The sequence below is a fragment of the Anolis carolinensis genome, unplaced genomic scaffold (genome assembly GCF_035594765.1).
Source record: "Anolis carolinensis isolate JA03-04 unplaced genomic scaffold, rAnoCar3.1.pri scaffold_34, whole genome shotgun sequence".
Taxonomy (NCBI): Eukaryota; Metazoa; Chordata; class Lepidosauria; order Squamata; family Dactyloidae; genus Anolis; species Anolis carolinensis.
In genome coordinates, this window is record NW_026943843.1 from 63,726 (window position 1) to 85,474 (window position 21,749).

Sequence of the window (21,749 nt, forward strand, 5' to 3'; positions counted from 1 at the left end):
TTGCTTTCTCTTGAGTTGCAGATATTTCCAAATTCTTTCCCCTGTTGTCCCATAATCCTCATAATAATAATAATAATAATAAAACTTTATTTATACCCCGCCACCATCTCCCCAAGCTCCATCAAGATTCTAGTTGCCCCAGTTTGCCAATTGATGGTCCCGTGATTATACTTCCACATATATTTAGGCAGAATCTCTTTTCCTGTAGTTTGAATTGATTGTTCAATTGTGCCCTGGTCTCCGGGACAGCAGGAAAAAAGTTTGCTACCTCCTCAATGGGACCTCCTTTTGAATATTTCAACATGGCTCTCATGTCTACTTCTCAACCTTCTCTTCTCCAAGCTAAACATCCCCAAATCTCTAAGCCAGCGGTCAGAGGGATTCATAGTTTCCAGACCTTGGACCATTTCGGTCTCCCTTCTCTGGACACATTCAAGTTTGTCCATTTTCTTGAATTGTGAGGCCCAGAACTGGGCACCATATTATTCCAGGTGAGTCTGCTGAAGACTCCGATGAATCTTTGAAAGTTTGCATGATATAGTTTGTGCATTTTTGTTTACCAATAAAGGCATTTTGCTTTAGTGTATTTAGTTGCACTACTACATTGCTAACAGGATGCCAACCACACTGGGCAATAAAAGGGCACAATGTGGGCAGGTCCTGGACCAGCAGAACCTCAGAAGGAAAAGTCAATGAGATCCTTTAGCATGGAGTCCAAATCATGGAGCAAAATGTGGTTTTCAGATTTTAAAACAAGCAACTATCATTTTGCATTTAGCAAAAGAAGGGTGCCAAGGGCCTGAAGAAGGCAAAATCTCATAAACAATGATGATGAAGAAGATGAGAACCAAGAATCGAGCTTACAATAGGTTTACAATGTTAATTGCATTTATATCCCACTAGTATGGGATCCAAGGGGAGAACCTCATGCATGCTAGACACATCTTTCCTATAAGGTGAAAACACGTGGAAAGAAAACAAAAGGAACAAAGGGAATGGCTAGGCATAGCGGAGCTGTTTCATTTGTTTCAAATCTCTTTGCAACTGAGACATGCATCTCCCACAAAGTCGATGCTTCTTTCCCAGCATCAGGAATGCCCAAATGGAATGGATCCCGTTGAATAACTATCCTCACTACTTGATTCAAGTTCCTCTGTAATTATGGAAGGATCTTATTTGCACCAGTGGCTGATTTCAGTTGCATTTGCCGATCCGTGCTCCCTGGGTGGCATCGGCTTCTGTGCTGACCCACAAGGGCAGAGCATGCTCCATTTGACCCCGCTGACTGTCCCATGCGATTTGTGTCATTGCTGCCTGTCCTTCATGCTCCACTGCACAAGGCACATCTCAAGCCTGGTAAGTCTCTCCAAAGAAAAACACACACACCATAGAAATGATGCTACATTGCCCTTTCCTTTCGAAACTGGTCATGTGGAATTTCTTTTCCTGCCATTTGAATCCATTGCTCCGTGCCCTAGTCTTCAGAGCAGCAGAAAACAAGCTTGCTCTCTCCTAATATGACATCCTTTCAAATATGTAAACATGGCTCTTATGTCCCCTTCTCTCAGCCTTCTTTTCTCTGAGCTAAACATCCCCAGCGCCCTGAGCCGTTACTCACTGGGATTTATGGTTTCCAAATGCGTGATGATTTCCGTTGCCCTTCTCTGGACACGTTCCAGCTTGTCAATATCCTCCTTCAATTCTGGTGCCCAGAACTGGACGCAGGATTATTTCTGGTCAGATCCAACCAAAACAAAATAGAGTGGTACTATGACTTCCCTCGACTGAGACATTAGGAATTCATGCAGCCAAGGATCACATTGGCCTTTTCAGCTGTTACGTGACACTATCAACTCACTGGTGTCTTCATCAGGCAAAGGTGTGGAGCGGGAAGGAAATAGACAAGGTTACAGTTAATGGGCTTAGAAGGTTATTTTCAGCCTTTTATCGCCATTTGTTTCTCGGCCCCATACAGCCAAAAAGGAAAGTGGTTGCACTGAAATCTCCCCAGTCCATCTTAAGTGACAGCCAAAAAAAGATAAAACATAGGCCTTGTTTTTGGCTGATTATAAAGCTGCTGGAGAACCAAAAGCTTCCATGATGAATGGTGTGCTTTTCAATTGTCATTTTTTCTATGTGGCCAAAACTGTGTACATCTACACTATAGAATTAATGCAGTTTGTGTTGGGAATCATCCTGGACTACTCAAGTCTAGATGTAGTTAGATAGATGATAGAGTTAGATTGAGGGAATCCTTTCCCTGTTTCCAAAGCATGCCTAGACAGGCTTTACTGTGTTTCACTCTATACTGTTCACGTCACGTCCCTTACTTTGAAGTTAGTAGAAATGTGAATCTCCAGGGACACTAACTTTTCATTGGTCAGAATGTCTTTTATGGCCCCAATAAACTGGACCATGAGGTTGGAACCATTTTGGTTCTCTCTTCTCCCCTTGTTCTTCAAGCTAACAACACGTCCTGCCATCTCTCCTGGCAAGATGTAACTATTTAGATGTTTGTTATTTTTCCTTTCTTATTTTTCCTTAGAAACCAGTCTAGAGTAGACTAGACTGCTCCCAAGCCTTTCTATCTACAATGGAGTTCTTTTTACCTGAATAAATACTTTTGAACTTTTATTGAGACTCTGCAGTCCATTGCAATCCTAAATAGTCAAAGGCTTCTCTTCGCTCGCCCCGTGTAAGTAACTGTTGCATTTGAAAGCTTTTGCTTTTGCTACTCTGCTGATTTTTGGTGGAATCTCCCCCACAGAGGGTTAAATTGAGTCTAACAGCTCAGAGATTACCACAACAGTTTGACATCACTTTAACTGTTATGGCTCAAAGCTATGGACATATGGGAGCTGTAGATTTACAAGGTTTTAAGCCTTCTCTCCAAAGTAGTCTGATGGCTCACCAAACTCTCAGGATTCCATAACATGGAACCATGGCAGTTCAAGTGGTGTCAAACTGCATTAATTCTATAGGATAGATCAGGCATGGTCAAACTTGGGCCCTCCAGGTGTTTTGGACTTCCACAATTCTTAACAGCCTACCGGCTGTTACGGACATAAGAGAAACCACAGGCCTTCATGACGTGAAAATGATTTCAGCCAATTTGGGGAAATTGATGCCTTTCACTTGTGACTCAGCCCCAGTTGGGTCACTGGTGCATCATGTGCTGAATTAAGCACATGCTGTCACCAAGCGCCTCTTGCTTCCTCTTCGAAAGATGGCTGCAGTCTGCCTCCTCGCTCTACTAACGCTTTGCAGTGATCCTCTTATCGTGCATTTGCTCCTACAATTGGCCGGATGTTTTGCCTAATTAAGAGAAACTTGCCAGGGATAGCCAGAGGGTCATCATGCCTTCGTCCAATTAGAGCAAAGTCAGACCAGCAATAAAGGAGTGAAGACATCATGGTGCCATTATGTTGTCGAAGGCTTTCATGGCCAGGATCACAGGATTGTGTGTTTTCAAGGCTGTATGACCATGTTCCAGAAGTATTCTCTCCTGACGTTTCCCCCACACCTATGGCAGGCATCCTCAGAGGTTGTGAGGTGTGGAGAAACTAAGCAAGGAAGGTTTATATATCTGTGGAAGTTCTTGGGTGGGGGGAAGAACTCTTGTCTGTTGGAGGCCAGTGTGAATGTTGTCATTAATCACCTTTGTTAGCATTAAATGGCCTTCCCAGCCTCACATCCTGGCCTGGGGGAATCTTTTGTTCAGAGTCATTAGCTGCCCCAGGTTGAATTGTTGTATCATGCCTGGTTTTGCCTTTATGCTGTAAATGTAGTTGGATTGATTGGTTATTTATAGCTGTCAATCAGTGTTGTTTGCACCAGTTATATTGCTCCCTCAGCTCAATTGTTTGACTCCACCCTTTCCTGGAGTGGGTCAGTGTTTCCTTTTTCATTCCACCATCAAGCTTTCTATCAGATGGACGTGAGAGACTTGGCTCTAAAAGCCCTTGATTAAGCTACCTCTCAGCACCAATTCTGAGGTTCTTACCCTTGAGACTTATGCTTCATGTTCAGACCAACCTGGACGTTAAGGAGTCTCAAGCGCCTTCAAATCAGTTCTTTGGCACCAGAGGAAGGCAGTGTCTTCAAACATAGGCCATTTGGACTGAGGCTAAGGATTGCTCCGGCATTCACAGCCATTGAGAAAGAGGGACCTGGAAAAGCTTCTCAGCTGCAGAGCTCCTTGGACTCAAGACAACCGATGACTGTAATGTATATTTTCCTTTACCCCTTTGAAACTTCCAGCTTATTGCCTTAAAGGGATAACCCTTTGAAACAATAAAACCAGTTTTGAGTTATCTACAGTGTTTTGATCCTTGGGAGTTCCAGCTTCCCTAAAGGAGGGCAAGAAGCAATCCCCTGGGGAAAGATGTCACGTCCATGCCTCTTGCTAAGAGTTATAGCCACAGGCGCGACGGCACACACCTGGAAGGCCAAAGTTGGTCCATGCCTGATCTACCTTATAGAATTAATGCAGTTTGACACCAGTTGAACTGTCATGATGGCTCCATGTTATGGAATCTTGAATCTAATTAAAAACTTCAGTCTGCCTCCATAAAGTATAACAACTTCCAGTTTTCATAGAACTATAAAGCTGAAAGAGACCCCAAGGACCATCTAGTCCAACTCATCAAGCCATGCAGGAAAATACATTCAAAGCCCTCCTGACGGATGGCCATACAGCCTCTGCTTCAAAACCTCCAGAGAAGGAGATGTCAGGGGTTCTTATGCAGTCATAAAATTCCTATTCTTGTGGAACTGACTCTGTTAGTTCCAGCTAATGAACCAAGTAATGAACCAGCTAATGAACCAAGACAATTGCCGTCTCCTCGAACAACAAAACACACATAGACATTTGTTCTTTCCCAAATAAGCAGAAAGGCTTTTCTTTCTCATTTGTTGCAGCAGTATACAAAGTACAGAAGAGTCTCACTTATCCAACGTTCGCTTATCCAACATTCTGGATTATCCAACGCATTTTTGTAGTCAATGTTTTCAATACATTGTGATATTTTGGTGCTAAATTCGTAAATACAGTAATTATTACATAGCATTACTGCGTATTGAACTACTTTTTCTGTCAAATTTGTTGTATAACATGATGTTTTGGTGCTTAATTTGTAAAATTATAACCTAATTTAATGTTTAATAGATTTTTCCTTAATCTCTCCTTATTATCCAACATATTCGCTTATCCAACATTCTGCCGGCCCGTTTATGTTGGATAAGTGAGACTCTACTGTATATACAAAATATACAGACTTTACAGGTTCTTCTTCCTCACTACTCATAGCAGCAGTTCTCCAACACACTCTCCAAACCATCATCCATCCCTCAACGACTTTCATCAAACTTAGTAGAACTACAACCTATATACTACTCCCATTGCATTCACCACCACACCCTAATTACAGTGGCCTAACTTTTTTTACAGGTGGTTAATCCACAGGTATAGAATAGAATAACTTTGTCATTATACAACAAAATTAAATATCTTCCCAGCACACACCACAAAACAACACCCCATTCGTCCACATTCCCAGCACCACCGCACAGCCCCCAATGCCACATCAGTGTGAATACTACTACTACTACTAATACTAATAATAATCATAATCATAATCATAATAAAATAGAGTCTCACTTATCCAAGCCTTGCTTATCCAAGCTTCTGGATTATCCAAGCCATTTTTGTGGTCAATGTTTGCAATATATTGTGATATTTGGGTGCTAAATTCATAAATATAGTAATTACAACATAACATTACTGCGTATTGAACTACTTTTTCTGTCAAATTTGTTGTATAACATGATGTTTTGGTGCTTAATTTGTAAAATTATAACCTAATTTAATGTTTAATAGATTTTTCCTTAATCTCTCCTTATTATCCAACATATTTGCTTATCCAACGTTCTGCCGGCCCGTTTATGTTAGATAAGTGAGACTCTACTGTATATACAAAATAGGATAAACAAATTAAAAAAACAACAACTACAGTATACATTCCAGTTCATGAGGCATCATATCCAGACATATATTTCACTCTACTCCAGGCCATCATATATGATATTCCTGTCATTCCTGATTAATTTTCTCAATGCCTGTATAAACAGGAAGGTTTTGAGTTGGTTCTTGAAAAAACATACAGTTCCATACAGTTGCAAATCTAGGACAGGAGCTGTCTAGGTCTGTTTGTCCTTGTCTTTGTCACCCTGTACCGCCTGCCAGATGATAATAATTCACCAAAAAAAATATTCTGAGAGAGATGGATCCCCAAGAATGGCCTGAACTTTCTTAAGGTAAGGCTGTGGGAATTATAAAGTTCTTCCAAAGAGGGGAGAAAGTAGTAAATAAATGTAGTAAATAAATAAAATAAATCAAGTCACCCAGTTGTTGGTCCCTTAGAAGTCTCAGACAGTCTAGTCTCTGTGCTTACTCTGTACCCAGTCTCTTGTTTTAATTTCTGTATTGGTTTCTATGGAAACCCTTAACTTCCGCCCAGGAAAAAGGGGGGAAACTTCTGAGAAACAGCCCATCCTCCCATTTCAATTCGCCATTCTATCTGTCAGTCAACCACTCCGGACCGCCTCCCTCTTTTCCTCCCGGGTTTAAGCTCCGCCCATGATATCCAATTCGAGCGCCCATTGGTCGCTTCACTTGACATTCTCCCACGCTCCCCCGCAACGTCCCGCCTCCTTCGCGCTTCCAACCTAAAACCTGCCTCGCCGAGTTCCTATTATGGGCTCCTATTCGACTCTGGGCCTGTCTATCATTCCGGCGTCCCACCTACTGCTCTCTTTCTAGTCTTCCAAACGTGAGCGCCCATTGGTTACGAAAACTGACACTCTCGACACGACGCCCCGCCTTCTTCGTCTCCCATCCAACCGAAGCGCCTATGAGTTCTCAACTCGAGCGCCTATTGGATGCGGCCCTTGGCAATCTCATATGGGTGTCCCGCCTTCCAGGCTGCGTTGCGCGTGCGTGTCTTGCCCCGCGCCGTCTCTTTCGTGGCTGAGGCGCGGCGGCGGCGTCGATCAGGCCGAGCGGAGCGCCCTGCGGAGTACGGCCCCGCCACCGCCGTCATGTTCCGACGGAAGCTGTCGGCGCTGGACTACCACAATCCGGCTGGGTTTAACTGTCGAGGTGAGGCCTAGAAGAGCGGGCAGTGCGTTTAGGCCATGGCCTGACTGTTGGTTCAGCATTGCGCATGCGCCAACTCTTAGCCATGCCCCCGGCTCATTCCCTCCTCCCCCTAACTATCAGAAGGAAAGTGTTACAGATTTTGTGCGTTGTGAAGGCTTTCATTACCAGAATCAGTGAGTTGCTGTAAGTTTTCCGGGCTGCCTGGCCACGTTCCAGAAGCATTCTCTCCTGACGTTTCGCCTACATCTATGGCAGGCATCCCCAGAGGTTGTGAGGTCTGTTGGAAACTAGGCAAGTGCGGTTTATGCATGGAAAGTCCAGGGTGGAAGAAAGAACTCTTGTCTGCTTGAGTCAGGCGCGAATTTTGCAGTTAGCCAGCTTGATTAGCATTGAATATCCTTACAACTTCAAAGCTTGGCTGCTTCCTGCCTGGGGGAATCCTTTGTTGGAAGGTGTTAGCTGGCCCTGATTGTTTCCTGTCTGAAATTCCCGGGGTTTTTTCAATGTTCTTTATTTACTGATTCTATAGTTGTTTAATGCTGGGGGGCAGATTTTGTTCATTTTCACAATTTCCTCCTTTCTGTTGAAATTGTCCACATTCTCGTGGATCAACCAGGGAAGTCAGCCATAGCAGAGCACCTGATGAACCAACCTGGACACAGCATATTATATGAAAACACAGAAATGTTTTCCAACAACCACCATGTCAGACTACACAGAGAAGCCATTGAAATCCACAAATTTCCATCAGAATACAACTCAAACAGCATTTCAAGAGACATAAGGGTTATTCTGTCATTTCACTCACAGTTTCGTTGATGCAGTGTTACTGTGCAAAGAAAACAGAGAGTTTCCTTTCACTAAACCCGTTGAAATGTGTGCAATCACCTTTCAATGTTGGATATGTTCATTATTACAATCAATTACAATCCACTGTTTCTTGTATTATTAAAAAAATAAGATAAAGGAGAAAAAAGAAAGACTTTTTGTAAACAAACTAACTTTAAAAAAAGGTCACAATGTGTAAAAACCAGAGAGAACCGACCCAGATGTAAATCAATTATAGTTGGCCCTCTGTATCCACAGATTCTCTGTATGTGGATTCAACTGCCCTTTAAAGGTTATAAACCTGATGAGTTCGATAGCCCTGCATTAAGGTTAGCTATTATCCATTCAAAATCCAGAAACATCTTCTGTGAATCAGGGGTCTTACTGTAATTTGATATTGTGAATAATAGGGTTGTTGTTTTGTGTGTGTGTGTGTGTGTTGTTTTTTTTTTTTTTTGCATGATTCAGGAGAATGTTTATTAGTGGGTTGATTTTACTTAGCTGTCCCATAACCTTAGATTTATTTAATAGACTTTGACAGCTTCTTTGTGACATTTATTCTTTTTCCTCCTTTTCTTTACAGATGAAACAGAATTCCGGAATTTTATTGTGTGGCTTGAAGATCAGAAAATCCGACACTACAAAATCGAAGACAGAGGGAATTTAAGAAACATTCACAATGCCACAGAATGGACAAAATCTTTTGAAAAGGTAGCATTATTTGAAACCTAATGTACTCCTAGCAGGATGATGTCAAAATTTTTCAAATTATCAGTGTTGTATAACTGAGGAAAACTGTATTTCGATTATGATACTCTATTTGTTAGATTCTAAGATTCTGAGACAATGCATGGTTGAAGGCTTTCAGGACTGGAATCACTGGGTTTCTGTGAGTTTTCTGGTCTGTATGTCCATGTTCCAGAAGCATTCTCTCCTAACGTTTCACCCATATCTATGACAGACTTCGTCAGAGGTTGTGAGGTCTGTTAGAAAACCTACCAACAAAGGATTCCTCCAGGCAGGAAACAGCCAGGCTTTGAAGCTGCAAGGCCATTCAGTGCTAATCAAGGTGGTCAACCACAACATTCACACTTGCCTCAAACAGACAAGAGTTCTCTCTCTCACTCTGGATATTCCACAGAAACTCCACTTGCCTAGTTTCCAACAGGCCTCACAGCCTCTGAGGATGCCTGACATAGATATGGGTGAAATGTCAGGAGAGAATGGATCTGGAAAATGGTCAAACAGCCCAGAAAACTCACAGCAACCCAAATCCTGAGACACATTCCATTTTTAGAGATGTTTATATGAAGAAAAAGGAGCATCCTAAGCCCCTCCTACACTGAGATATAAAACACAAATTATCTGCTTTGAACTGGATTATATGGCAGTGTAGATTCATATAATCCAGTTCAAAACAGATAATGCAGATTATCTGATCTGATAATCTGGATTATAGGGCAGTGTAGAAGGGGCCTTAGAATCAAACAAATACAGCATTGTTTTGTGTGTGTGTCAAATGCTGCTATTGCCTGCTTGCACTCATTCGATTCAGGGCATCAGTGACAAATATTTCATTTACTGCAATATTTCATTCAGGTGAGAATCATAGAGTTGGAAGAAATCCCAAGAGACATTCAGTCCAACCCCATCCTGTTAGGCAGGAGAACAATCAAAGCCCCCCAATTGTTGTCCACTCAGCCTCTATTAGAAAACCTCCAGAGAATGGTACTCCAGTGGATTCTCAGGCTGCCAAACAGCTCTTACTGTAAGGATGTTTTCCTAATATTTGGGCGTGGCATCTCTTTTCCTATAATTTTAATCTATTACTCCATGACTTTGTTTCTTGAAAAGCAGAAAAAAATCTTGCACCCTGGTCAATACGACATCACATCAATGCAAAAGGAACTCGCCCGTGCACATTTTGTGGTTTTTACATGCCTCATAATGTACTGAATCTCACAGGATAATGAACATTAACCCCAATGTTTAATGATTAAGGTGTGCTTGCCATGAAAAGCATTGGACCAGATATGACAACAGTCAGTTTGATTTCTGTTTCTTCTTGAGCCCAGATTTCGAAAATTTTCTAGTGCTAGTCTACACATCAAATGCCATTTGCTTTCTCTTATGCAAAATCTCTACCCTATGCTAATTTCATATTTGTCCTTCCATATTCTTGATTTATTTTTAACAGTACCTTAAAGATGTGAATTGTCCCTTTACTGTACAAGAACGGCAGGAAACCATTGATTGGCTTCTGGGATTAGCGGTCCGGCTTGAGTATGGAGACAATGGTAGGTTTTCCCTACTCTCTCATCTTAAAAGGAGATTGATTGCTTCATTAGATCTAAGTTTTATTTTCAAACTGAAATAAAAACTAGTCATAATGCAATCGTTAACATTATATTTTAATTTAATTATTCTATTATCATTATTGTATCCCACTTTTCTTCCAAAATTGGGGCTTGAGGAGGCTTACAATTTAAAAATGTGTACACATAGCCAGACTTTTAGTGCAGCCTCACAGTTTTTGCAACGGCCACGTAGAATGTAAAAAACATGTATTTTGAATTAAAACACATGATGCAGTTATTTATTTTCCAGACAGTTTCAGTAATATCAGGGATGGGATCTTGATCAGGCTGATTAGTAAGCCAGTCACTGAAGGAAGTGAGTTTTAGGGATTTTAATTCAAGGTTTTACCCACAAATTGCTGCAAACTGGCCTAGCACTCAGTCATTATTTGAACTACTTAGGCATCCAGATCTGGGAACCGACTATAGTGTCAGCTGCTATTTCAGCCTAATTATTATTATTAGTGATTCACAAGCATCCACAATGAAGTCTCTGGACAATTTGGGCAGCTGCTTCAGTTTTGTGTGTGTACACACTGTTCCCATGGATGAGGATAATGGCTTGGTGCTTGTTCCCTTTGTCGCCCTGTAGCTTTCTTTCATTTTCAGTCCATTCTTTATTCTCTGGCCTGTTCTGTTCATAGACTGAAATGGTTTTTGTTTCAACAGCTGACAAATATAAGGACTCCACGCCTGAAGGGAATAAAAATGCAGACAATGCAGCCAAGAATGCAGAACCTCTGATAAACCTGGATGGTGAGTAATGACCTGGGTTTCTTTTTTCTCGCTCTAGAGCAGAGGTTGGGAGCCTTGGGCCCACTGTGAATGTTTTGGAGTACAACTCCAGCAATATGTCATTGTCTGCCACATTGTCTGGACCTCCTGGGAACTGATGCCTCAAACACCGTAGAAGGCCAGGTGTTGTCCAGTCATTCTATGAAACGGAGGCATCTGGTTTAAGTGAGCATGATGAGAAGTTCAGGCTGCTCCCCTTGGAATCAATGTGCTGATGTTCTTTTTTGCAGTGAACAACCCTGACTTTAAAGCAGGCGTCATGGCTCTGGCGAACCTCCTTCAGATCCAGCGTCATGATGACTATTTGGTGATGCTCAAGGTGAGCTTATTATTGACCATTCTACTTTCTTTAAAAAATGCTTGCTGTGCTAATTTTAAAAAGCTTTTTTTAGGAAGCATGGAACTAGACTTCTGAAAGCTAGCTTTCAATTGTGGAAGTTCAAAACACCTGGAGGGCCAAGGTTTGCCTATGCCAGATCTACACTGTCGAATGAATGCAAGTTGACACTACTTTACTGCTGTGACTCAATGCTATGTCTAACTGGAATCTGTAGTTTGGAGAGGCACCAGCACATTTTGTCAGAGAAGGCTAAAGAACTTTAAAACTGCAGCTCCCATGGTTCCATATCTTTGAGGCACAGCAGTTAAAGTGGAATCAAACTGCATTAATTTTACAGTATAGAGGCATCCCTAGGTTTTTATAAAGTCATTGACTTCCCATCATCCTGTGTTGCTACTAGTACAGTACTTGTACGTTCCTTCATGTATTTAGAAGTTCATCATGTTCGAACACTTCCTTAATTTTTGGCGATCTTTCCATGCATTGCACTGAACCATACCATTGAATGCAAGATTGGTGTTATTCCACCGCTATACTGTGTTTGCCGTTTATACTCACGTATTAGTTGACTTCATATATGAGTTGAGGGCAAGTTTTGAGGCCAAAAGGATAGATTTTGATATGACCTGTGGCTAAGTTGAAGATTGTTCTACTGAAAGGAAAAAGCACCAGTGCCATTTTCCCAAATAGGCATTCAAAAAGAGCTTTCACCATTCTACTCAGAGAAGTGGGTGGCTCCTTTTTATATAAAAGATAACTAACAATACTGGTTGTCTCCAGGTTATGAACAAGATAGGTTCTGTGGGGGTTTTTTTCTTGAGTTGAATTTGTATGCAAGTCAGAACAGGTATATTTTTAAGTGTAATTCCAGCCAAAAATATGTGGGTTTTTAAAGCTTTGGGTGGCATAAGGAAAGGTTCACACCCCTGTGGTATTTGTTTTGTTGTCCGTGACCCTGTTCAGAAGATTTCACCTCACTTTCTGTCCATGAGATAATTGGATATTGGAAAATTTGGCTTGTTGTGGAAACAAGGATTAGTGATAAAGCTTCAGTGGAGACCCTTTTCCCCATGATAATAACTCGTTCAGGAATAAATTTCTCTTCCTAGAGGTAGATTTCTCTCATTTCCTGTTGTCTCGCCCCCTTTTGTAACTATGAGTCGTGTGTAAGTCAGATGTTTGTCACTTGGGGGATGCCTGTATTCTTATGAAAAAAATGGAATAATTCCTTTTTCTGAGTAGCGAAAGACAAGAGTCTAGTCTGTTTTGGACTTTAACTCCCACAATTCCTAACAGCTGGTAGGAATTGTATGAATTGAAGTCAAAACACCTGGGGGGCCCAAGTTTGCCCAAGTTTTGGTCAGAGTTTATTTGGAATAACCCTGTCTTGAGTTCCTGGCAAAACAATTCAAGAATGAGTTGGACAAGATGGACTGTGCCCTGAGAAGGGCCACCAAAATGATCAAAAGTTTGGAAGCCAAGACTTATGAGAAACTGCAGAATATTATCTTGGAGAAAAGACAGCTGAGTGGGGATATGATAGCCAGGCTTAAATATTTGAAAGGGTGTCCCATTTAAGAAGGAAGCCAGCTTGTTTTCTGCTGCTCTGGAGAATAGGATACAATCATGCAATCAATCCAAGTGGTAGGGAAAAAAGATTTCACCTAAACTTTAGGAAGAACGTCTTGACAATAAGAGCTTCTTTGACAGTGGGATAATCCTGCCGAAGATTTTTCAGTAGAGGCTCTTTGGCCATCTATCAGAGGGCTTTGATTGTGTCTTCCTGCATGGCAGGGAATTGGGTTGGATAGCCCTTATGGTCTCTTTCAACGCTATGATTCTGTGATTCTAGTAACTGTTCTATGGTCATGAAAGGTGGAGCTGTGTCTAGCAAAGAACTTTTCAAACAGAGCCAAGCCTCTGAGTTCTGGAAATTGGGGCCAGCTTCTGAGCTGTGGCTCAGACATGCACATCAAGGATGTGCCCAGACTTCTTTTGATTATCTCTCCCATTATTATGATGCCTTGTGTTGATATCACAAGATAGCCCAAGGAAGTACAGCACACAAACTGTGTGTCTTTTCAGTTCTAATAACTGGCAGAAAACATCTGAGAGAGATATTGCAGCTGGCACATCATCTTTTCTTTCCTGCTGCTTTTTTCTCATCTTGAATTCTACAAGCCAGAGCCGGATGCCTATGGGAAAAAATAAGGTGAGAAAGGGGCAGAACATTCCAGGGCTTTATCACTCAATAACCCATTTTTACCTTTCCATGAATGAATCCGCCACTGGGATTTAAAAACAGGGATTTGTTGGCAGCATCTTATTTGGCCTTGAGAGAAACTTGTAGCTCTGTAGTGAGGATTTAAACCTTGAACATTAGCAGTTTGATTCCTCTTTCACAATTGAAATTGAAAAAGGAGTACTGGCAAACTTGTGCAGAAGTACATAAGATGACGCCTTGAAGTTGACTGGCGAATGAAATCTGTTTCTCAGAAGGAAAAAAGTAATCTGTGTTCAAGTACTGGGTTGGCTGCAATAAAGCAAAAGTGGTCACTGCTCAGAAAGTTAGAGTCTTGTTAGATATAATGGAAACCAAAGTCAGTTACATCCCTAACCTTGAATCCCCACATTTTTGTTGTGTATCCATGGTGCTTTCTCTATGTAGTAGGCTTTATCTTTTGGGGGTTTTGGCTTTTGTCATTTCCATGGCTTCTCTTACAAGTGTCTTGATGCTACAAGACAAAAGATTCTTGATGCAAGTCTGAAGTTAGCATAGACTTAATGTCTAAATACAGACCAGTCCAAATTGTGGAATTTGTATCATGGACATTAGATTGTTGACAGACAATCTGCCTCTTTTTCCTATACAGTACATCTGCTGGCAACACTGCCTAATTTGTCACTGAATGTCGCACCAGTTCCTGAAAGGGTTTGTGTCTTGTTTCACCCAAAATAAGCTGTCATTTCTTTTTCCTTCCTAGGCAATTCGTATTTTGGTTCAAGAGCGCCTGAGTCAGGATGCTGTTGCAAAGGCAAATCAGTCCAAAGAGGTAGGTGAATGGTTTATTCCCTTGGATAAAACCTTTGGCTTTCATGTTATATGGTTAAGTTATAACCATATAACAAATAAGAGCCTTATTTTATATTTATTGGTTTGTATTTTGACTACGATGTGGTGTATGTTGAATGGCATCAATTGGCTGCTGTATGTTAGCCGCTCTTGAATCCCTCAACGAGGGAGAGGGCGGGATATAAAACGAAGTAAATAAATAAGTTGTTTAAATAGACATTTGTCTGCAGGAATGACACCAGAAGTTAAAATCAGCAGCAAAGATGGAATCATAGGGTCGGAAGGGACCACAGGGACCATCCAGTCCAACCCCCTTCTGCCAGTCCAAGCCCTCCCAACAGATGCCCATCCAACCTCTCCTTTAAACAGTCCAGAGAAGAAGAGAAAGTTGAGCGTGAAGTGCTGTTGTGCATAGAATAATAAAGGGAACCCAAAGGCTATCCAGTCCAACCCCTCTTCTGCTATGCAGGAAGTCACAGTAAAAGCTCTCGTAATAGATGGCCATCCAGCCTCTGTTTAAAATCCTCCAGAAATGGCAGCTTCACTGGACTCCCAGGCAGCAGCATATTCCTCTGTCAAACAATTCTTTCTTTCAGCAAGTTCTTCCTCATGTGTATGTGGAATCTTTATTTTCCAGTTGTTTGAATCCAGTACTCCATTGTGTCCTAGTGTGCATCTACACTGTTTAATGCCATTTGTAATTTGTTGAGGCGCCAGCATTATATGACAGAGAAGGCTAAAGACCATGGGGAAACTACAAATCCCATGATTCCATAGCATTGAACCGTGGCAGTTCAAGTGGTGTCAAACTGCAATCATTCTATAGTATAGATGCACCCCTAGTTTCTGGAGCAGAAGAAGACAAGCCTGCTCCATCATCAATATGACATCCTTTCAAATACATAAACATGGCTCTCATGCCCCCTTCTTTAAGCCTAAACATAGCCAGCTCTCTAGGGTACAAAACAAAAGTCTTCTTTCAGATGCAGTGACAGTTGTGAACAGTTGATGTGAATGTGAAGAGACCAGAAGTATCCTTAGCTTTGGAGGAAACAGTGTCAATCTGTTTCCTGACGTGCTCCACAAATCTGATTGTTTACAGTTATTTCAGTGAGCATATGAATCACATAACCTCCTGTATCCTTGGAAAATAGTAAAGCAGAAGGAGCAGCTTTGTGCATTCAGTGGAAGACAAGAATATCCCCAAGCATAGAATCATGTAGTCGGAAGAGATCGCAAAGGCCATTCAGCCCAGTCCCTTCTGCCACACATATAAATGCATTTAATACAATCTAAACAGATAGCCATCCAGCCTCTGCTTAAAAGCCTCCATCATGAGGCTCCATCACGATCCAAGGCAGCATATTCCACTGCAAAACAACACGTACCCCATGAAGTTCTGCCTATTGTTGAGGTGGTATCTCTTTCCCTGCAATTGGAATCAGTTGCTTAGTGGGCAATCCAAAGTGGGTCACATGCAGAAAGCATGTTCTGTTTCTTTAACATCTTGTACTCCTGGTATTGTAATTTTCTCTCCGGCACCTTCGAGGCAAAAAAGAGTAGAGAGAGCTGAGCAGCTGCTATGCCTTGAGTTCACGTTGCCCATTAATCCTTCTTGTCGGTTTCCCTTGTGGCAGCTTGTATACTGTGCAAGAATAGCTACCAAGCACCACTCTTGTCATCTGCTTGAACCCAGTAGGCGGATGAGCTGGTGTATCAGCCCACAAAACCTTCCAACTTTAACCAGTAGTGGGGAATTATGTGAATGAAAGGCACTTTGACGCACTTTCGTCTGCAAATAAGGATGACCTTTCTAACAGCAGATAGATCTCCGATCCTGTTTGCCTGCTCAATGGGGGAAAGTGTTCTTCCTCTCACAAGAGACTGACAGCAGCCAGTGACAGGTTCCTCTTAGTTTGCTCTGTTTTGATAACACTGAAACATAATAGAGTTTGCTTCACTGGAGTTTTTAAAATAGAGGCTGAATGGCCGTCTATCAAGAGTATTGGGGACTGGATATCCTTGGGAGTCTCTTTTAACTCTGATCTATATATAAAAGAGTGATGACATCAGGGCAGCGGATAAAACAACAAAACTACAGGCCGCCCAACCTCGAAATTTGACAACACAACCCATCATTCACGGCTCTAGGTTGATACAACAAAAAGGAAAAGAAAAATAAAGTCCTAATTACAGGGAGAGGAATAATAGTTTTTATCCAATTGCTGCCAGTTTGAAGGCTAAGCTCCACCCACTTGGTCTCCTAGCAACCTACTCAGCCCAGGGGACAGGCACAGTTAGGCCTCACTTAGGCCTCTTCCACAGATTATCAGATTTTAACTGGATTATATGGCAATGTAGACTCAAGGCCCTTCCACACAGCTATATAACCTATTTAGAATCTTATATTATCTGCTTTGAACTGGATTATCTTGACTCCACACTGCCATATAATCCACTTCAGTGTGCATACTAAACATGAAGACAACCATACAACAGACATTCAATACCACCACTACCTCAACAATTTCTCACCAACACCACCAGACAACGCCACAGCAACGTGTGGCCGGGCACAGCTAGTATTATATATATTCTCTGACTTTCTGTCTCTGCCTTCATAAAAGCGAAGCAACCCTCCCATCTTTGTGCTAGAGGCATTGAAAAAACTCAAGATTTCCAGAAGTGAGAAAAGGGACAGAAAGAGTAGCAGAAAAGCCTTCAGTTTTGCCCATCTCCAAATCATAGAGTTGAAAGCAATCACAAAGACTATCCAATCCAACCCCCTTCTCCTAGACAGGAACACACAATCAAACCACTCCCAACAGTTTGCCATCCAGCCTAAAATCATTTAAAGAAGGAAACTCCCAACAGACTCCCAGGCAACAGCATATTCCACTGCCAAACAGCTCTTACGATCAGGACGTTCTTCCTAAGGCTGAGGTAGAGTCTCTTTTTCTGCAGCTTGAGTCCATTGTTCTGTGTCCTAGTCCCCAGAACAGCAGAAAACAAGTTTCCTTCTTTCTCAGTGTGACATACTTTCAGATATTTAAACATGGCTCTTATCTCATGGAATCATAGAATTGGAAGGCCACATGGGGCATCAACCCCTGCCATACAGGAAAAGCACAATCTGAGTAATATAATAATAAAAACTTTATTTATGCCCCACCCTATCTTCCCCTGGCGACTCAACAGATGGCAATCCAGCCTGTTTAAATGATTCCAAGGAGGAAGCTTCCACCAGACTCCCGAGTCAGAGAGTTTCAGTGTTGAACAGTTCTTCTTACAATCGGGAAGTTCTTCCTAATGTTCAGATGGAATCTCCTTTCCTGGGATTTGAACCCATGACTCCATTGGGTCCTAGTCTCCAGGGCAGCAGAAAACATGCTCCCTCTTCCTTATGACATCCTTTCAGATCTTTATACATGGCTATCATGTCTCCTCTCAACCTTCTCTTCTGCAACTAAGCATCCCCAGCTCCTTCATAGGGTGGCCCTTCTCTGGACACATTCTAGCTTGTCAGTATCCTCCTTGAATGGTAGTGCCCAGAACTGGACACACATGTTTTCAACCTGTGGGTCAGCAGATGTTTTGGCCTTCAAGTCCCAGAAATCCTAACAGCTGGTAAACTGGCTGGGATTTCTGGGAGCTGTAGGCCAAAACACCAGGCTGAGAACCATTGTTCTAGAAGAAATCTAACCAAAGCAGAATAGAGTGGGACTCATGAGTTCCCTCAGGCTAGACACTATATTCCTATTGATATGGCCTAGAATCACATTGGCTTTGTAAGCTGCTGCATCACACTGTTGACTCATGTTCAGCTTGTGGACTCCTAGATCCCTTTCAGGTGGGCTGTTTTCAAGCCAGAGGTCACCCATCCTAACCGATCTGCGAGTCTTTGGCAGTGAAGGGAGGCATCCACATTCCCATGGAAATCTGGACCTTCTATCAGGCCCTACTATTTGGGTGCCTTTGCCTCCCACATAACCTTTGTCGGATGGCAAATGCCCAAGAAGAGATTAGATTAAATGCCCAACTGCTGTAGGACAAAGGAAGGCACTTCATTTCCATGTGGGCAGCCTGCAAAGTTCTGCCAAGGATAACTATCAACCATTGCAGAAAATGATCACATAATGAGCCAATTATTGTTGTTCCTTTTCCTGGAGGATTTGCAGAACTGGCAGAGGCTCCTCATGAGTTATAGGGAGCTTTGGACATCTGGCGAACATCTTGCCAGCTTTTCCTGGTCTCCTGCAGAACAGAAAAGTCCTTCCAGCTCTCTCAACATCACCATTGCCCTAAAACAGCTCTAGTAACCTCCTCAAAGAGATCTCACCGGTTTTTTTCCTTGCACCAAGATTCGCTTACATAAGAAAAGAAACAGCAGGCGTTTCTCTTTCTGCTTCATGTCTTAGCCTCCTTTTGCGTCAACAAGGATCTGTCACTCTCCCTAGCTGTGTGTGCTCCCCAAGGGCTTGGAAGAGAGGGCGAGTCCTTTTCACTCTGACAATATTTTGAGCAAGGTACTTTTAAAAAAACAAGAGAGTGACTGCTTTCGATTCCTTTACACCACAATGCAAAATAAAGACAGCCCAGCCTTGCCAGTAAAGTGAGAGAATTGGGGTGAAGACAAGCCAAGTCGGTCAAGTGGATATTCAATCCCAAAATTCATATAAAATCCTACTTATATTTTGTTTAAGTGCAAGTTTTTACAGACTGAGGATGTAGCCGAGTGATCAGTGGCATATTTTTGAACTCCCAGGTTCAATCATCATTGTCTTTAATTACCTGTAATAAGACCAGTTCCTAAATTTTTACAAAACCACTTTTTTTTTCAATCCATTCTCAGGGGCATAGTCTGAAGTCTGAAGATTTGCTCAGGCTCAGCTTTGCTGGGAATCTATTTGGGAGCAAAGTCTCTATAGTACTAGATGAGGATGTGAACAGGCATTTAGGGAAGGAAAGGGCTTTGGGAAGGTTCAGTGGTATTGGGGGAATATGAGATTTAAAGGCCATTTAATTGTATTTATTGTATTTTAATTCTGTTTTTACCACATTGCTACTATTTAATTGTTTTTTAACTTTTGTATTGCACCTTATAACTTACCTAATGTGGAGTGTTAGCTGCCTTGAATGTAAATATATGATGATGATGATGATAATGATGTGTATTCAGTAACATTTTTGCTCCCTATTTATTCATGATATTTATGTGCAGCTGAATAAATAGGTTTCAATGTACATAGACATGGTATATAATATTTCTTTTTAAAATACAAAATTACAATTAAAAATAAATGTAAGTCAGTAAATTCAAAAGAGACTGTTCCTTAACAGTGACTTTGCGATGATGTGATGCATCTCCTTGCTTTTAGGGCTTGCCGGTCTCTTTAGACAAGCACATTCTTGGCTTTGACACAGGAGGTAAGAATCTCCCCTGCTTTATTGCACGCTCAGTGTGTCTTGTAAATTCTTCCTCCTTTGTGTACAATCCCCTCAACTTTCTTACAAGGTTGTGATGTGTATTAAGAGAAGTTGGGGCTTGTGTGGCTGGGGGAAACCCTGCAAATTTGGCTGGGAGAATGCCATGCTAACTTTAAATAAGGTGTTCTTCTGTTCCTGTGTATGGCTTCTCACAGTGAAGTCCCTGTCAGTGGTATTTGTAGCAGGCCTTCTTCTGCCATGAGTACCTGTGGATGGGATCTGTCTTCTTTCCCTTCCCCTTCCCAGAATATAATCCCGGGCTGTGGCGCAAGCTGGAGAGCAGCCAGCTGAGACCAATCACTCTGACCAAGAGGTCATGAGTTCGAGGACAGCTCAGAGCCTGCATTTGTCTTGTCTTTGTTCTATGTCAAGGCATTGAATGTTTGCCTTATATGTGTAATGTGATCTGCCCTGAGTCCCCTTCGGGGTGAGAAGGGTGGAATATAAATGCTGTAAATAAATAAATAAATTGCTTCAAGCCAGCATAGCCTGTAGCTTTCTCAGCATTCTTTATCATTCGCTGTGCAGTCCAATAACACTTGTGTTACTGGTTTAAAATTAATACTGGTTAATGCTCCAAAAATAACCTTAGAGGTGGCTGAGAGAGCAACGTTTTGTTTCTGATAGTTCAGTGTACACAAACTTTTATTTGTGAACAAAATTCTTAAAGAATGCTACATAAAATTACTTTCAGGCTATGTGTATATGGTGTATATGAAACATAAATTTATGTTGTGGTTAGACTTGCATCCCATCTCCAAGATAACTAAATGCAAATGCAGGTATTCCAAAATATCAGTCTTGAATTCAAAACATGTATGGTCCCAAACGTTTTGGATAAGGGGTACCCAACCTGTAGCTCTATATCAGGCACAGGCAAACTTCAGCCCCTCCAAATGGAGGGCCTAAGTTTGCCCATACCTCTATAGTGTTTTGAGCTGGAAGGTGGTAGAAGATAAACCCAAAAAAGATTCTGCTGGTGATGAAAGGTAGAAAGGCCAGTGTAGCCTTTCTTCCACCTTCTCAAACTTTGATTTAATTTCATGTGGTGCTTTGCTTGAGCTTGATATAGGGAAATAGCTAAACTCACTGGTGTATAAAAGCTTTCCAGATAAGCTGGGTTTCTCCAAAAACACCGAGCTTAGTCGCTTACCACAGAAATCTGCCCTATTCTTCACATAGAGTTGTGAATTAAATTTGAACTTGGTTTCTTCTCCTCTCCCAAACTTCTTCCTGCCAAGACGCTGTCCTCAACGAAGCTGCTCAGATCCTTCGCCTGCTGCATATAGAGGAGCTCCGCGAGCTGCAGACGAAGATCAACGAGGCCATTGTGGCAGTTCAGGCCATTATTGCCGACCCAAAAACTGATCACAGACTGGGCAAAGTTGGCAGATGAAGGAGGAAAGGCGCATTCCGGCTCTTCCGTTGCTGGCACGCAACGTGGGGACTCCTCTCCGAACCTAGCATGCGATTCAGAAAAGTGGCAGCTCCCATGTTTGGAAAGAAAACAAGGGCAGCTCCCGGCACATCCACTGAATATCATTTCCCTTTGCATAAATAAAGCTCGGATTAAGCAGATCCAAACTGTTGTTCTTTCAGCCAGAGGTTGCCAAGTATAATAGCAGTTCTCCATTCTGAGTCCATGTGTTCAAAGAGCTTCTTGTAAATCTATAAAAGCAGAGATTCCTGATGTTTTCCTAATGCAAACTT

At 41.9% G+C, this 21,749-nt stretch overlaps 2 protein-coding genes across 5 annotated transcripts in view; one reads left to right on the forward strand and one right to left on the reverse strand.

Annotated features, from left to right (window-relative positions):
• Positions 1-6,617, reverse strand: part of LOC134294934 (uncharacterized) — a 37,664-nt gene extending 31,047 nt beyond the window's left edge. For 2 of the 3 annotated variants that reach the window (XM_062966834.1, XM_062966833.1), the window contains exon 1: positions 6,403-6,617. The gene's annotated coding sequence lies outside the window, so the exon portion shown is untranslated. Of the gene's footprint in view, positions 1-1,618; positions 1,865-6,402 lie in introns of all 3 variants that reach the window. The other variant, XR_010001542.1, reaches the window with a different exon arrangement.
• Positions 6,618-6,970: 353 nt separating this feature from the next.
• rtraf (RNA transcription, translation and transport factor) lies at positions 6,971-21,617 on the forward strand. Of its 2 annotated transcripts, none has more exons than XM_003227587.4 (8): positions 6,971-7,159; positions 8,571-8,698; positions 10,185-10,284; positions 11,014-11,100; positions 11,370-11,458; positions 14,464-14,532; positions 19,931-19,979; positions 21,281-21,617. In XM_003227587.4, the coding sequence occupies exons 1-8, from the start codon at positions 7,099-7,101 to the stop codon at positions 21,433-21,435; spliced, it is 738 nt and encodes a 245-aa protein (XP_003227635.3). In that variant the 5' UTR covers positions 6,971-7,098; the 3' UTR covers positions 21,436-21,617. The 2 variants fall into 2 exon arrangements, with proteins under 2 accessions (XP_003227635.3, XP_062822902.1); XM_062966832.1 differs by lacking the exon at positions 6,971-7,159 and adding an exon at positions 7,338-7,450.
• Positions 21,618-21,749: the final 132 nt, after the last annotated feature.